The sequence below is a fragment of the Jaculus jaculus genome, chromosome 1, assembly GCF_020740685.1.
Source record: "Jaculus jaculus isolate mJacJac1 chromosome 1, mJacJac1.mat.Y.cur, whole genome shotgun sequence".
Lineage (NCBI taxonomy): Eukaryota > Metazoa > Chordata > Mammalia > Rodentia > Dipodidae > Jaculus > Jaculus jaculus.
The window spans coordinates 305,203,721-305,220,403 of NC_059102.1; the positions used below are offsets into that span (position 1 = coordinate 305,203,721).

The 16,683-nt window shown below is 41.1% G+C and overlaps 1 protein-coding gene across 8 annotated transcripts in view; it reads right to left on the bottom strand.

Moving 5' to 3' along the window:
* The window catches only part of Dnm3 (dynamin 3), a 531,619-nt gene extending 515,718 nt beyond the window's left edge, over positions 1–15,901 (bottom strand). For all 8 annotated transcript variants that reach the window (XM_045142169.1, XM_045142170.1, XM_045142166.1 and 5 more), the window contains exon 1: positions 15,627–15,901. In XM_045142169.1, the coding sequence (XP_044998104.1) occupies positions 15,627–15,787 (161 nt within the window). In that variant the 5' untranslated portion in view covers positions 15,788–15,901. The remainder of the gene's footprint in view (positions 1–15,626) is intronic.
* Between the last annotated feature and the right edge of the window lie 782 nt (positions 15,902–16,683).

The following is a 16,683-nucleotide window of genomic DNA, read 5'->3' on the forward strand; positions in this document are numbered from 1 at the left end:
ATGGTCTGAGCCTTACAAACTCTAGGATCAGTAAAGAAACTCTGGCTCAAAGCAAAGACCAGACAGAAGAGTAATGGAGTGGACAGTAGGCAAGTCCCCCTGCCTTGCAGGTGAGCATGTGGGAAACCACACCACTCAAATTTATGCAAAATTAATTATTAAAGTACATTTTTAAATAATGATAACCATAAACACATAACTCTATTTTATGATTTCAATAGCAAGTATCCCCACACAATAGCTCATATATTTAAGGTTTCGTCCCTAATACAATGTTCAGAGGGCCTTTGGGGAGGCAACTGGATCATCAGGGCACTAAATTAAATGGATTAACCCACTGATAGATTCATAGTTGGATGGACATTGGGAGGTGGGGAAACTGTGGAAGGTAGGGTCTAATTAGAGGAAGTAGGCCTCTCAGGAGATTATGCCTTTGCAGGGTAGCTCTTGTTCCTTCCTCTCTGTCCTTCCCACTGCCCAAAAGTAAGCAGCCTCAATCTGTCACATGCTCTCATCCTGACTATAATCCTGAATATAATCCTGAATATAATTTAAAATAAATTGTTCCCCCTTGAAGTTCATCTATCAGGTATTTTGAAACCTTAACACAATGTGAAAGGCACTGTCCCAGGTGCTTTGAGTGTGCTACCTAATTCAGTTCTCACAGCCCCTGTGAGGTGGATGATGCTGTTACCGTGCTGGACAGATGAGGAAGCTAAGGCATAGACAGGCTCTATAACTACCTCAGACCCCAAAGCTCTGGGGTGGAAGAGCTGGGCTAGAAACACAGGAAATTCAGCTTCATAGACTACGTGTTCTTCTCCTCAACCGTCTGCAAATCCTAGAGTGTAATTCATGCCATCTCCATCCAGGGATGTTGAAGGAGAAAAGAAGCTTTATAAAACCCCCTTCTATTTCAAAATGTCATATTTCACATAGTAGACACTCATATACAGCTAAATCATTTTGATCTCAAAACATCATGCTCTGCTGAGGACATACTTGTTATAAGGAATGACCACTAAAAGCAAAAAAAGATGAAAGTGGAATGAAAATACACTTGGGAAGAGTGGGAAGCAAAAGCTGGACAGGTCAAAGGTTTTATAGACCAACCAGAGGTTTTAATGGGGAAGAGGAGAATCACCTTCCGGCTCTTGAGAAGGAGAAACACTGAAGCTGTCCTTTGTAAATTTTCCCTGAGAACATCAGTACTGTCATGGAACAGGTTAAGTGTGAACTACAAGAAATAAGGGAGCAAGATGCTGTCAGTTATGCAAGTCTGAGGAGGGGAGAGCCAACACCAACATGACTGAAATGAGAATAAGGAAGAAACAGTGGACCTAAAGGGTGTTTTGCATAGAAAAGCACAGTACTGTACAATTTAGAGAGGACTGGGGATAAGATTCAGCTGGTAAAGTAACCTGACTAGCACGCATGAAGCCCCGAGTTGATCCTCAGCACTGTATAAAAATGGGCATGGTGGCATATGCCTGTAACCCCAGCTCTGGGATGAGGTGGTAGAGGCAGAAGAATCAGAAGATCAAGGTCACCTTCAGGTACATAGTGAGTTCAAGGCGAATCTGGGGTATATAAGACCCTGCCTTCTTACTTCAAAAGAGAAAAAAAAAAAGTAGTACAAAAAAATTCAGGTGTGGTGGCACATGCCTTTAATCCCAGCACTTGGGAGGGTGAGGTAGAAGGATCACTGTGAGATGGAGGCCAGCCTGAGACTACATAGTAAATTCCAAGTCAGCCTGGACTAGAGCTAGACTGTACCTCAGAAAAACAAAAACAAAAAGAGAAAATTTAAAAGTAGAAAGAGTGAAATTTTTTTTTTTAGGTTTCAAAGCTGCTATATTACTAAAATAGAAGAATGTTAAGAAATTCAGATTTTAAAATCAATTCTTTTTAACAAGGATACAACTGTCTCATTTGGTTATCCACTCCACAAACAATTCCCTTTTCTTTACACCCATGTACATACTAATACTGAGTAACCATTTTCTGAGTGTCTAAAAGGGATGTACCCAGGGAGGTCTCAGCAATTTTAGGTATCTGTCATTTCTTACCTTATGAAGACACTACCGACATATAACATACTATTTCGGATCTGGAGAGAAGGTTTAGTGGCTAAGGCATTCAGCTGCAAAGCCTAAAGACCTAGGTTCGAGTTTCCAGTACCCACAAAAGCCAGATGTACAAGGAGGCTCATGTGTCTGAAGTTTGTTTGCAGGGGCTGGAGGCCCTGGCTTGCCCATTTTCTCTATGCCTCTTTCTCTTTCCAATAAATAAATATATTAATTTAAAAAAAAACATACAATTTTAAAGTCATGTTCCCCTGCAAAACCCACTAAACCAAATCAGACATTGCACATTAAAAAGATTCTTCAGGGTGCTGGAAAGATGGCTCAGCAGTTAAGGCACTTGTTTGAGAAGCCTAAGGACCCAGGTTCAATTCCTCAATACCCACATATACCAGATACACAAGGTGGCAAATGCATTTGGAGTTTGTTTACAGTGGCTAGAAGCCCTGTCGTGTCCATTCTCTTTCTCTTTCTTTCTCTCTAATAAATAAATTAATATTTTTTTTAAAAAAAAAAAAAGGGCTGGAGAGATGGCTTAGCGGTTAAGTGCTTGCCTGTGAAGCCTAAGCACCCCGGTTCAAGGCTCAGTTCCCCAGGTCCCACGTTAGCCAGATGCACACGGGGGCACACGCGTCTGGAGTTTGTTTGCAGAGGCTGGAAGCCCTGGCGCACCCATTCTCTCTCTCTCTCCCTCTACCTGTCTTTCTCTCTGTGTCTGTGGTTCTCAAATAAATAAATTTTAAAAAAAATAAAATAAATTAATATTTTTTACAAAAAGAATCTTCAAAGTACTTTTGTTCAGACTGTTCTCCCAAATATCCCACACTTAGAAGCCACTGAGTCTCCAATCTCAGGCTTACAAGTACTCCTCACTCTGACAAGCCTAAGACGCCATCGGTCTTTTTCTACATCTCCCTATGATAGGATAAGCATTCAAGTAAGAAAGGCAAACTCATTTCCACTCCTTTCTTGTTTCTTTCCGCCAGTCATCTTCCTGCCAATTCCCCTTCTTCATTGATTCATTTTTTTAAGTCCCTGAAAAAAATATATTTATCACAGTATACATTTCATACAAAGTATTTTCTTCACAATTTCACAAGGTATTAAGTAAACAGATGAAGTAAAGTTGTTTAATTGAACACACAAAGACTGTAGTACTCAGTTGCATGATATTTCTAGATGAGAATGCAAAAACCACCATGGTCATTGTTTCTTGGGTAATGCACTTAGAGCCATGGACATTAGGATCTGTGGAAAAACAACTGCAGGACTGCTTTCTTTTCAGTATATGAAAACGAGAGGTCTTGGTTTAATTAACCAAATAACAAACACCACACCGAAATTCTCAAGCTCCAGTAGATAAGATACCCAAAGCTACTCCAGAGCTAAGGATTGAACTTAGGGCATTGCGCATGTTAGGTAAGTGCTCTTCCACTGAGCTATGGCCTCACCCCCACCCCAAAGCTTGTCTTACAATCTTCTAAGGCATACCCAGTGACACTGAGATAACAATTCCACATGGAACCAACTAACCAGCACAATGCTACTACTGATGGTGAACAATCTGAAGATACATCAAACCAAAAAAAAAAATCTAAGTCAAATCCTTCCTCTGGAAAGAGAATCACTAGGTATTGTTTTAACATCTACTACAAAAAAAAAAAAAATTGGGCATTCTCTCAAGGGCTGACACCTTACATCCTGACCCCTTGACTGTGTATCTTTTCTGGTCCTTCAACTTGGTCCACACTCTAATTAAATTAAGTATTCCCTGTCCAGAAAGACCTCTACCACTGCTTTTCCAAGTTTTGCCCCATCTTTATGTGCAATGTTTTCTAACATTCCATACACATACATACATACAGAGAGAGAATGGTTTGCTTCATATCACAGATTCAAATATCTTCCATAAAGTTTATTCTCTGGGACTGGGATCTCAACACTCAGGAGGCAGAGGTAGGAGGTTCACTCTGAGGTTGAGGCCACCCTGAGACTACATAGTGAATTCTAGGTCAGCCTAGGCTGGAGTAAGACCCTACCTCAACAAGCAAAACAAAACAAATAAGTTCTAGGGGCTGCGGAGATGCTTCAGTGGTTAAAAGTACTAACCACTTAAGTATGAGGGCCACTGGGGCCAAACTGGATTCCCCAGAACCCACATAAAAAGCTGAGCAAGGCTACATATATCTGTAAACCGAGTCCATGGAACAGGGAGGAGAGAACAAAGAATCACTGGGGTTGGCTGATGGACAGTAGCTCTGAATTAAGGGAGAGACCCCATCCAAAAAAATAAAACAAGGATAAGTGATAAGAGGACACCTGACTTCTCTTCTAGCCTCCCCACATACATGAGGTACCATTTGCACACACACATCACACATCATTCACATACTCTGCACACAAGTGAAAAGTATCTGTTCTTGGACTGAAGGGATGGCTTAGCGGTTAAGGCATTTGCCTGCAAAGCCAAAGGACCTAGGTTCAATTCCCCAGGACCCACGTTAGCCAGATTTACAAGGGGGCACACACATCTGGAGTTCGTTTGCAGTGGCTGGAAGCCCTAATATGCCCATTCTCTCCCTCTCTCCCTCTCTCTCTCTCCCTCCTTCCCTCCCTCCCTCTTTCTCTGTCAAATAAATAGTTAAATAATAAAATAAAAAATATATATCCTCTAGAAGAATGCATATGTCAGGAAATTTCATTATATTTCTCATTACCAGTTCTATTATGTTCACTATCTCTAAGAATTATCACATGGATCCTAGTGTTTTCCAGGTTAATATTCTTCATTTATAATCTAAAATTAGCAAAATGTGCTGTTACTATCCTTTTGGGGAAATTATAAGTATAAATGAATTAATAAATTTAAAAGCGCTTTAAAACTCTTGGAAGGGAAGAGTGACTTTAAATTCAGTTTATTTTGTTTTTATATATCAAAACAAAAATTACACCATGGTAATATTAATTGTGGGCAATTCTTTCTTTCAAAAAAGCCCAATCATACACTACTAACCTTATCTAAAAGTTAATATTTTGATGCAACTGTAATTTTCCAATATTTACAAAAAAGCTTTGAAAATACATATTACTATGTATTGTCATACCTAAAATTACTTTTGTTTTTATTTTTGGTGGAATTTTTTTTAAATTTTTTATTTATTAACAGACACAGAGAGAAAGACAGATAGAGGGAGAGAGAGAGAATGGGCACGCCAGGGCTTCCAGCCTCTGCAAACGAACTCCAGACGCATGCGCCCCCTTGTGCATCTGGCTAACATGGGACCTGGGGAACCGAGCCTCGAACCAGGGTTCTTAGGCTTCACAGGCAAGCGCTTAACAGCTAAGCCACCACTCTAGCCCTTGGTGGAATTTTTTAAGGTAGGATCTCACATTGTCACCACACTGGCCTGGATGTATCCACTATTGCCCAAGACAATCATAAGTCATGGGTTAAATTAAATATACCATCCTTGGCCTCAACATCTCCTCTTTATTTATTACTAATTAGTATTAAGGACTTAAACAATATAATGCTCACTGAATTTAGCTATTGAAATAATCTCTTTGATGCTGAGGGACCTCAAGGCCACTCAATGTACACAAAGAATACAAGCAACAAAAAGTAAAAATATGGACCAGAGTAACTGAAAGTTGTACATTTTTCTACACAAACACATTTTTCTCCTGAAAAATGCATCAATTTCTTTAACTACTGACCACACCATTTATATTATTTATCGATAATCAACTTTTCAGAAGCATGCCTTGGATAAACAAAGTCTGTCAGTGACCATCACAATGGTCATCTGACAGATAATATCCAATATCTCATTTGGTCTTTTCCTGGGCCCATCTGTTCCCTAACACTCATGCTTTGTTCAAGAATATATGATCTCACAAAATTACCTGGTCTAAATCTGAGAAAAATTCTGTTCTTTGTCTTCATCTACTGTTCTGCATGGATAAGAGTAATGTAAAGTAACTGCTGACCTGCTACCAAAAAGAGCAATGCAGGGAAGTAGCAAGGAAGAGAAATCCTGGCACAACAATGCAAAGGAACTGGAAAGGAGGAGTCAGGGTGAGGGCAGAGGGGGCCCCTGAAAACAATACGAGAAGTGAAGACGATGAACTACACAGATCTTCCAGTTCTGAACACCAAGTTCCAAGTCTAGCTCTGACTTCTTCTGACCTTGGGCAAATCTCTAGGTTTCTCTGTATCCTAATATAACTGCAGAACATTACACCAAAGAAAAGTTTCTTACAGCAACTTTGTACAATGCCAGTCCTTGCTTTTGATAAGGAAAAGTTACCTATGACCTCAACCAAACAAAATGTCATTAATGTGTTATTAATAATCCCTCTCCTTTGTCAAAATGGTGCTTATAAAATGTACATTAGTTAAGGTGAACCCTTAGGTTTTAGGCTCCCCACCCCTTTCTACACAACACATTCCACTTTTAGGTTTGCCTTTCAAATATTTTCCCTGACATTAGTATCTTCAACTTACTGCACTACTTTAACTAAAAGCCTTATTCTGGGCTGGAGAAATGGCTTAGTGGTTAAGGCACTTGCCAGCAAAGCCAAAGGACCTGGGTTCAATTCCTCAGGACCCACATAAGCCAGGTGCACAAGGTGGCACATGCACCTGGAGTTCGTTTGCACTGGCTGGAGGCTGTGGTGCACCCATTCTCTATCTACCTCTCTCTCTGCTTCTCTCTATATATATCTTATAAATAAATAAATGAATAAAGCATTTTTAAATAATTAAAAATAAAAGTCTTATTTCTAAATAGAAATTCTCTTCCCTTAAGTATTAGTGCCTTTGGGCAGTATGTGCAGATGTGTGAGTGAGTGTGTGTGTGTGTGTGTGTGTGTGTGTGATGTGTTCATGTCCTTGAACGTGCTAAGTGATCAACCACTGAGTTACACACCAAACCCTGGTATGTTTTTAATCTCTTCAATGTCATTTTTTCCTTGCTGGTCTTCTCTTGGGCCCTCTCCAATGTACAGCACCTCTTTGCAATAAGTAGGCAGTCTAGCTTCAATGGCTTGTTGTCAAGTCAGACAAAGAGACACAAATCACCCCCTCCCTGCCTTGATATTGATACTTCAGTACATGTCACCTTGATCTAAAATGATACTAGCTGCCAAATGACACTTGTAACTCCCATTATCTACTTTTCACTTATGTCTCAGTTCAGTTTCAAAACTTGGTTGGGGGGGACAGTTTTATTTAAAAATTAATATACTATGCATTTTATCCCAATCAATTTGTAATATAACAGACTTCTTTTTATATATTCATTTTAAAGTTGTGGTCTCATTTTTCATCCATTAGTTCTACTTTTATACACACACACATCAGTTTCTAGGTGTTTATACTTCTTTGAATACTCTTACTCAGGATACTTAGAATTCAATAGATACACATTCACCAATATCATTTACCTTATTTCTCAAGAATTCCAATAGGAAGGAAGGAATAGGAAGGGTTGGAGTGGCAGGAGAAATGTTAATCAAAATTAGAGGTGTTATGAATAAGCCATATGGGAACTTATTTCTTCACCAGCTAAACAATGTATATGGGGCTAGGGAAATGGCTTAGCAGTTAAGGCATTTGCCTGCAGGGCCTAAGGACCCAGGTTCGATTCCCCAGGACCCATGTAAGCCAGATGCACAAGGGGGCGCATGCATCTGGAGTTCGTTTACAGTGGCTGGAAGCCCTGGTGTGCCCATTCTTTCTTTCCCTCCACCTCTTCCTCTCTCTCTCTTTCTCAAATAAAGAAATAAAATATATTTAAAAATGCAAATGTCTTTGCAGGAGACATTCTTAAAAAAATGTATAATGTTTGAAAAACAAGAGTTTGTGCAAAAGTACACTGTGGGAGTGGATAACTCTGTGCCCAAAAGCCATACATTGTTACAAGAAAATTTCAGTACCAAGAGTGAAATACCTTCCAGCTGTTGGTCAGAGAAGCCTCTGATAACCCCATGTTACATATTACAAGTTATTGCCAAGGCACTTGGTTGCCCACTAGGAGTAGATGGTAAGACTTCATTGCAAAAGACACTACATGCTTTGGCTGCAGGATGCTGCAAAATCAAATTGGAGCAGACCTGGAAGCCTCCTACCTCTTGACTAGCTGTTATGATGCTGGGAAAAGATATGCAGCCTATAAGAAGAAAAAAGTAATCAATGGTCTTAACCAGTAGTGGACTCAATGTGCTGAGAAAAATGACAGCGAAGTGTTCAGCACTAAATAAGACATCTTTTTCACATCCTCATAGACTCCAGGGCCATTGCAGAAGAGTGATTGAAAGAATGTAAGAGCCAAAGGAAGGGAGGAATACTTTGCAATACTATCTTCCAGACACAAAGTGTCCATGGTATTCATGACCTCAGAGTGTCTGATGCTACCTACACAAGACCTACATAATAGGATGGAAAAAATGATGACATCAAAATAGAAGAGATTAATTGGAAAAAAAAAGGAAAGAATTCAATGGAGGGGGGGAGAGGAATGATGGAAAAGGGACGGTGACAGGAGGGGATTATGATCATGGTATGGAAATTGTCAACAAAAGGTTTAAAGAAAACAAAGAATACCAATAGGAGTCATCACAAAGGCTAAATCAAAGCATGGTTGCTCACTAGCCATGGGGATATAGACAAATGGTTTGCCTCTCTACCTCTGAGTTTTTTCCCTATTGGCATGTGCATGTGAAAATGGGTAAGGAATGGCAGATTTGCAAAGCATATAACAGAATCCAGGCCTGCTACTCAATAAGGCTTACAAAAATATTGGCTCTCTCTTCTTTCCACCATGTGTGTTTGGTATGCCATCATTTTCCAGGGCCTTTACAACAGTGCTGATAGTGTGAGAAATTGCAAGACTGACTTAGACTAAAGGAAATAGACTTTTGGCCATGTATAAAGCTAGATTAATCTGTACAGTACATTCGTTTGCAGCTCTCTTAATTTGGCTCCAGTAGTAGAGGCAAAAGCCACCTCTTCCTGCTGCTTGTAGTCCTCTTAAAACTGAATAAAATCATCATAGTAAGAAAAGCTCCATATTTAAATGCATGTATTAATCCTAGGAAAAGGTACGTTCTAAGAAGCACTTCTTAGGGGATCTTGGTGAATTCTCTAGAGCATTCTGTACATATGTATGTGTTTGTGTGGTGTGTGCACACACACATCCAGCACACATGGGAAGGTAAGTAGACAATTTCAGGGTATTGGTCCTCTCCTTCCATCTTGTTTGTGAGACAGAGTCTCTTTATTGTTGGAAAGGTCTGATCAGCTGGCACTAGAGTGTTGCCAGAGGTGAGTTGAAATTGCAGACACATGTGCCAGTTTTCATGTGTGCTTTTGCTGGGTACTTGGGGTGGAATTCAGGTCAGCAGTCTTGCTCTATATGCATCTTTTTAAACACTGAGCAATCCCTCCAGCCCCTCTAGAGTACTTTTTGGGAAAAAGAACAAGATATCCCCTCTTCTTCTTTCTCTGGATTCCCATCTTGCCATGAGATCTCTTCTCCTCATACACACTTCCACCATGATGCCATATCCCATGAAACTCTCAACAGTACTACATCATGTGGTTTGAGCCTCTAGTTTCTAAGGCCTTGAGATAAACTGAACTTGTTTCTTTATAAAATATCCATCTTACATAATTTTATTATAGTAATGGAAAATGGACTCATACATATACTAAATGTAGATTTCATTGATAAGGAACCCAATAGCCAGCTATAAAGATGGCTTAGCTGTTAAGGCACATGCCTATGAAGCCTAAGGTCCCAGGTTCAATTCTCCAGGTCCCACGTAAGCCAATGCACGTAGTGGTGCATGCGTCTGGAGGCTCATTTGCAGTGAGGCCCTGGCATGCCCATTCTCTCTCTCTCTCTCTCTCTTTCTTTCTCTCTCTTCTTCCCTCCCACTCTCTGTCTCTAATAAATAAGTGAAAATAAATCTTTTTGAAAAATCCAATAGACTACTCCCTAATGTAGCTAAATATTGTTTACATTTCTCCAAGGTTCTGCATGATGGCCTGCCCAACTTTTGATCTTGTTTTTCATTTGGTTTTAATATTGATTTTGGCTTTGGTTTTTGAGATAGCTTTTCACTATAGCCCAGACTAGCCAGGAACTCACTATACAACCCAAGCTAACCTTGAGCTCATGGCAATACTCTCTGGCCTCAACCTCCTTAGTGCTAGGATTATAGACATAAACCAACATATTAAGCCCAAATTTGTTCTTAAAGTTACATCTAGTGCATTTTTATATATGTTTATCATAAGTAAATTCAAAAACAGATATTCTATCCATCCAGTTCAACAAGATGTATTGCTTTTCAGACATCACTAAAGTAAAAAAGAAATTGATTGTAGTGAATCAATCCTATCAAGTATGAATCTGTAATAACCTAAAAATCCATCACATAATGGTAAGTTAGTGAAAATATCTTTATGAGTTCAGGTTCTATCATTTTATTGTTGGATAAAGAATAGCTCATGTTTTTCATGTCATATTGAATAGTCCCTTGGGAATCTGAACGGATGATTTCAGTAGTTATCACATTCTGTCGGCACTCCTTAACCTCTTAACTTGTCTTAGAAGTCATTTCTTAAAAGCAATTTGATAATTTAGATGCTCTGATAGGTCACTAAATACAAATTTATTTCTATCCCTAAATACAAATCTATTTCTGAATTTAAAAGTTTTACTGGTAAAATACTTATTTTCAATTCGAGGACTATTATTTACCTGTTTTAAATATGTTTCTGAAATTAAAGGATTTAACAGCAGACTAGTGCCTAGGCCATATGAATTTTGTATCTAACTATCTGATCATGTGCAACAACATTGTTTCCTTTAACCACCAAACCCTTCTATTTGTGCAGAAATGGAAGTCTATTTGCCACTCACACTAGAATAAAATAATGTGAAATTTCCTATGTATATAATCAGTATTGAAGATCTAACGTTGCTAACAAGTATATCATTTAAAACATTTTCACATTGGCAACTAGTACAGTTTTCGCTTAGCACCTCTCCAAACACTCTAAACACATACTTAAATAAACAGCACAACTTCATTTTAAAGCTGTCTTTAAAGTGTCTGAAAAAGAAAAAGATGTATATTTCTACCTAAGAAGTCTCTTCAAATCCCCCTGGAAAATGAGGCAAGACAGACATACATAAATAGAGATGAAATTGCTAGTATAGTAGCTTTACTAGTAGTGCTTACATACACTGTGTTTACAGAGGTAGCAAGAAAGATGTGGAAAGTATTTGCCAGAAGATTGATAAACCTCAGTAAGGTGGGGTGATAAGGTCACAGAGGTTTTGGAGAGTGAGCTCAAGAACCTTGGATTGAATCACTGTTTTTATGTTAAGTTAACCATGAGAAGGTATAACAAATTCACTATGTCTTAATTTCCTTTTAGAGAAAATGAAACTTAGGAGTGCCTACTTCTTTGGAGTTTTATGAGTATTAAATGAGATTATGCATGTAAAAAGATACAGAACAGTACTCAACATGTAACAAACAACAAATATTAACCGTTATTATCACCATTATTGTACATATTTAGAGCCAGCCCTGCTGGTTCAGGCCTGTGGCCACTGATAGTTAGAAAGAAAGTTGAGGCAGAAGGATCACAGGTTCAAGGCCAGCCTGGACTATAGAGTGAGTTTAGAGCAAGTCCGGGCAATGTAGTGAGAACTTGACTAAAAGTAAATAGTAAAAAAACAAGGACTTGGGGGATCTTGGGAGATGACTTAATGGCTAAAGTCACTTGCTTGCAAAGCCTGCCAGCCAGGGTTCAATTCTCATTCTTATATTCAGATTCTCTCTCTCCCTTTATGAATAAATATTTTTTATTTGTTAGAGAGAGTATGGGCATGCCAGGACTTCTTACCACTGCAAACAAATTCCAGCTGCATGAGCCATTTTGTGCATCTTGTTTTACACGGGTACTGGGGAATCAAACCCAGGCCATCAGGCATTGCAACAAAGTGCTATTTTCCACTGAGCCAACTCTCCAACCCCCCAATATATATACATATATATATAATATATATATATATATATATATATATATATATATATATATATATGCACTTTTTTTTAAAAAAAAAAAAAAGAAGGACTTACGCTTGGGATAGTAAGCATTTGCCTAAGCATGAACAAGGTCCTGGTTCAATCCCTCATACTTCCAAATATAAATATACACATGTCTATATATGTAGGTGTATATATATGAACATATACAAACATATTTATACACATATACTAAGAAAAACAGCAGCTGAGTAAATTCAGTTCATCCATACACAAACAAAACCAATGGGAAAATCAAATCAGGTATCAAATTCTATTCACCCCATGATTTTCAGCTTCTGTACATTAGCCTTTGAGCTGCCTCTGGCTGCCAGCATGTATCTTTCACTCAACAACTAAAAGAACAATCTGGCTACTCACACTATATCACATTAATATGTTAATTCATTACTTCAGCAAGAAAATCACAAACAAATAGTTCATTCATGACTCATTCATCACAACCTCAAACTTGTCACCCTAAAATTGGTTTTCACAGCTACAGTTAAATGAAGTAAACATGTCCACATCCAAATTCATTGGGTAGTGTGAGAAACTCAATATAAGCAAACTATCTGTAAGAGATATGTTTAGTACACTAAACATTAATTGTTAAATATTGAGCAATAAAGAAATAAATGCATCACTGTTTTGAAAAGAACAAGCCTAGTTAGTTTGCAACTAATTTATACAAGAGATGCCCCCTGCTTCATGACTGCATCAGTAACTGCACACTTGGTCAGATGTGAAAAAGAAAACAGCTACATGTAAAACAGAAAAGTTATGCCTTTTAAGAATCAACATGGACTGCAAAATCCCTGAATAATAAAAAGTTTAAAAATTACAGTGGATTATGAATACTGTTTTTTCTATCTAGGCTGAATCTCTTTATCAAAATAGAGAACTCCTTTTTTCCCTAAGGTTTGGTTTTAATTAGAAGTTAGATTCTTCAATAATTCAATGACTGAAATCTTTATTAAAGTCAAATGACCTTTCTAATTAAGCTTTCTCCCTAAAATATATAAGCTTCTTAGGCAGGTATCATGACTACAGTTAATGACAATTTACATACTTATTAAATGAGCTTGTTCTATAGTCATTATTTATGTTATCATCCTAGCAGTAAATAATGATTGGCAAAACTTTTAAAATAACTAATACATTCTAATAGATGCTCTGGGTTTTCCATCATGACAATGCTCAAGCTTAAATATTTTACTCTTCTTTATCTTTTTTTAAACTCTTATTACAAAATATCACAGCTAGTGAGGAGACAATGTGCACAATTTCATGATAACATTAACATTTACTACAGCATTAAGATAGGCATTTGCAAACCTGGAGAGTAGTAATGAAATATGTGCATAAAATATACATTGAGTTCAAAAGCCCCAGCCACAATCCACTTGCAGGCTCATCCAAGTAAATATACAAATGATGCACAAAAATATGGTAATCACATTTGCAATACAATTTTAATCTATATTTGTTTAAAAGAATAAACATAATTAAATAACTCCTTCACTCAGACGAGAAGCCTAAGATGACGTTGGCAAAATGTTTTGTCATCACTTTCCTCATTCATCAAAATGAATTTTAAGGCCAAAGCAAAGTGATTAAGTGAATTACTCAAGGATAGTAGCCAATTGTCAACAATTTTACTTTTTCATCTTGTTTTTTATCTTTCTAGGTCACTTAGAAAGAAATATAATAATAATTTAAGAGTATCATGTGAGAGAAGGTGCATCACCTGAGAGGAAAGAAATATACTTATGAATACGAACACCCCCAAAGGAGATATGGGAACAGCCACCTCTACAGTTTACACATGGCCAAGCACCAACAGAGAGAGAGAGAGAGAGAGAGAGAGAGAGAGAGAGAGAGAGAGAGAGAGAGGGAGGGAGGGAGGGAAAAGAAAGAAGAAAGAAAGAAAGAAGGAAGGAAGGAAGGAAAGGAAGGAAGGAAGGAAGGAAGGAAGGAAGGAAGGAAGGAAGGAAGGAAGGAAGGAAGGAAGGAAGGAAGGAAGGAAGGAAGGAAGGAAGGCAAGCAAGCAAGCAAGCAAGCAAGCGAGAGAGAAAAGAGGAAAGAAGGAAGGGAGGGAGGGAGGGAAAAGAAGAACGGAAGGAAGGAATGAAAAGGAAAGAAGGGAGGGAAGAAGGAAGGAAGGAATGACAGAGGGAGGGAAGGAAGGAAGGAAGAGAGAGAGGGAGAGAGAGAGGAACAAGAGCCTTCTGCATCCATCGCAAGTAGTTCAGGAGCCAAGGGATCCAATCCAATCCCTGGACTGTCCCCCTGCAGCCCACCGTCCTTCGTGGTTGCCATACACTTCTACCTGGTTTTATAGTGCGAAACAGATTTCAGCTTGTCTATGTTTCCCAAAGCCTGCGCTCCTCGGGCGAGATCAGTAAGGTTAACTTAATCCTTCACGAATTGCTCCTTGAAGAAATAGATGATTCCTGATTTTAAAAATTATTTATTTATTCTGTATGAAGTGTCATGAAAACAAAAGCTGTAATTACAATTTCGATTCTGATGTTAGCTTGAAGAGTCGCCGGATAAACAAGAGCTTAAGGAACGGAAGAGGACGGGGTGGGGGGGAGGCGCGGAGAGTGCTAGAAAGATGCTGGTCAGTTCTGAGATGATGCGGGAATGACATGGCACCTGGACAGCGCAAGTCCATGGCTACCAGTCTCCTCGGGTTGCCAGGCTAGCCTGAAGCAGTGAATAGGTGCCCACTCTAACACACCACCTTTTATGCCTCTTCCCAGAGAGATGGCTGGGGAAGCGTCTCCGGACAGAGCATCGCCACAACAAGGATCTCTTTCTCCTCACACCCCGCCTCCCCAGCTAGGGACAGGCGACGACCGTCTCGAGCAGTAGACAGCTGAGAGCCCTGGAGAACCGGGGCCGGAGGGAACGCGCCCGAGGGTGGGGGGTAACGGGCTCGCAGAGAGCCTCGGCGACGGTGGCAGGCAAGGGGGGGTGGGGAGGCTGCCGAGACCGAGGAACAGAAAGGGAGCGGAAAGCACCGGGCGCTGCGCATCCCGGCTGCAAGGGGCAGGCGGGCGCCCAGCGAGCGAGCGAGAGAGCAAGCGAGGGAAGTGGATCCTGGGGCGGACCCCTTCCCCGATTCCCCTCGACCGAGGGTGGGGAGGAAATGGCTTTGTATGGCAGGATGAAAGCCAGACGGGGGGTCATCACACCGGGGAGCGGGGGTTGGCGGGGACGGAGGATGCCCAGAAACAGGAGGACCCCGCCCGCCCTAGGGACACGCCTGCTCTGCTCTGCTCCCCGATTCCGCTGCAGCCCCGAAGACCATCCTCCGGCCTCGCCGCCGCTCCACGTTCCAACGGCCTGGAGCGGAGTGGCGGGGAGGGGGGGGGCCGTGGCCGCGCCCCCCCCCCCGACCCACCGAGCTCCCCGTGCGCTCACCTGCCCACGAAGTTCTCCAGCACCGAGCTCTTGCCGGCGCTCTGGCCGCCCACCACGGCGATCTGCGGCAGCTCCAGCAGGCAGCTCTGTCCCAGCGCCGAGAAGGCGTCCTGCAGGCGGTTCACCAGCGGGATCAGCTCCTCCATCTCCCGGTTCCCCATCTTGCCTGCTCACAGGTTGTCTCTGAGACCTGGCCTGGAGCCGGGAGCTCGCTGCGCTCGTTGGCCGATGGTGCTGGGCTGGGCAGGGCTCGGAGCGCTGGGTCCTGCCTTGGCGCAGACGTGAATGCCCGCGCCCGCTGCGAGGCTCCTGACAGCTAACGGCCCACAGCGCGCTTGCGCGGGCAAGAAAGGCGTGGCATCGATCCCGGACGGCCACGCCCATGCCACGCCCCTTGGCCGCTCCGCCTCTCGAGTCCCAGGTCTACAAATCCAGGCTGGTGCGCAAGCACTGCCTCCCAGCTGCAGCCAGATGCCACGGCCTCTGCCTTCAGTTGCCAAGGCTAAGGGGCAAAGGTACAGCGTTTGGTCAAGTAATGGTCTGAAATCATCAACCGCTATATTGCTGCTCCTATCTCTGGTAACTATCAATGACAAAGGCCAGTGGAGAACTACCATAGTTGTTAACCCAACATTGTCACCTGCTGCAGCACACACACCACCACCAGTGTATGGTTGCCAGAATACATTTCCTGAAAAGAAATCTCATGTATCGCGCCCCAATCCAGAACCAAGATGGCTGGGAGAAGGGGGAGAAGCCAGACTTTTGGGTCTAATCAGTCTGATATCCAGTGAGCAGCCCCGAGCCATCTGACCTTATCAAGCTATGATCAAACTACTCACCTTTACTGACTTGTCCTCCTAGCCTCCTGTGAGCAAAGACGTGGTCCTTTCATCTTCCTGTCTCCCACCCTCTTGATAGCCATGTTCCTTCTGGCCTGTGAGACTCCTTATGCTATCTGTTTGTTCTCCCATACCAATTCCTGGATGGGACAAGGGTATAGATTAGGAGGTCTGTCAATTACCATGGACTCTGCACCAGGTCTGTTAAACCTAGC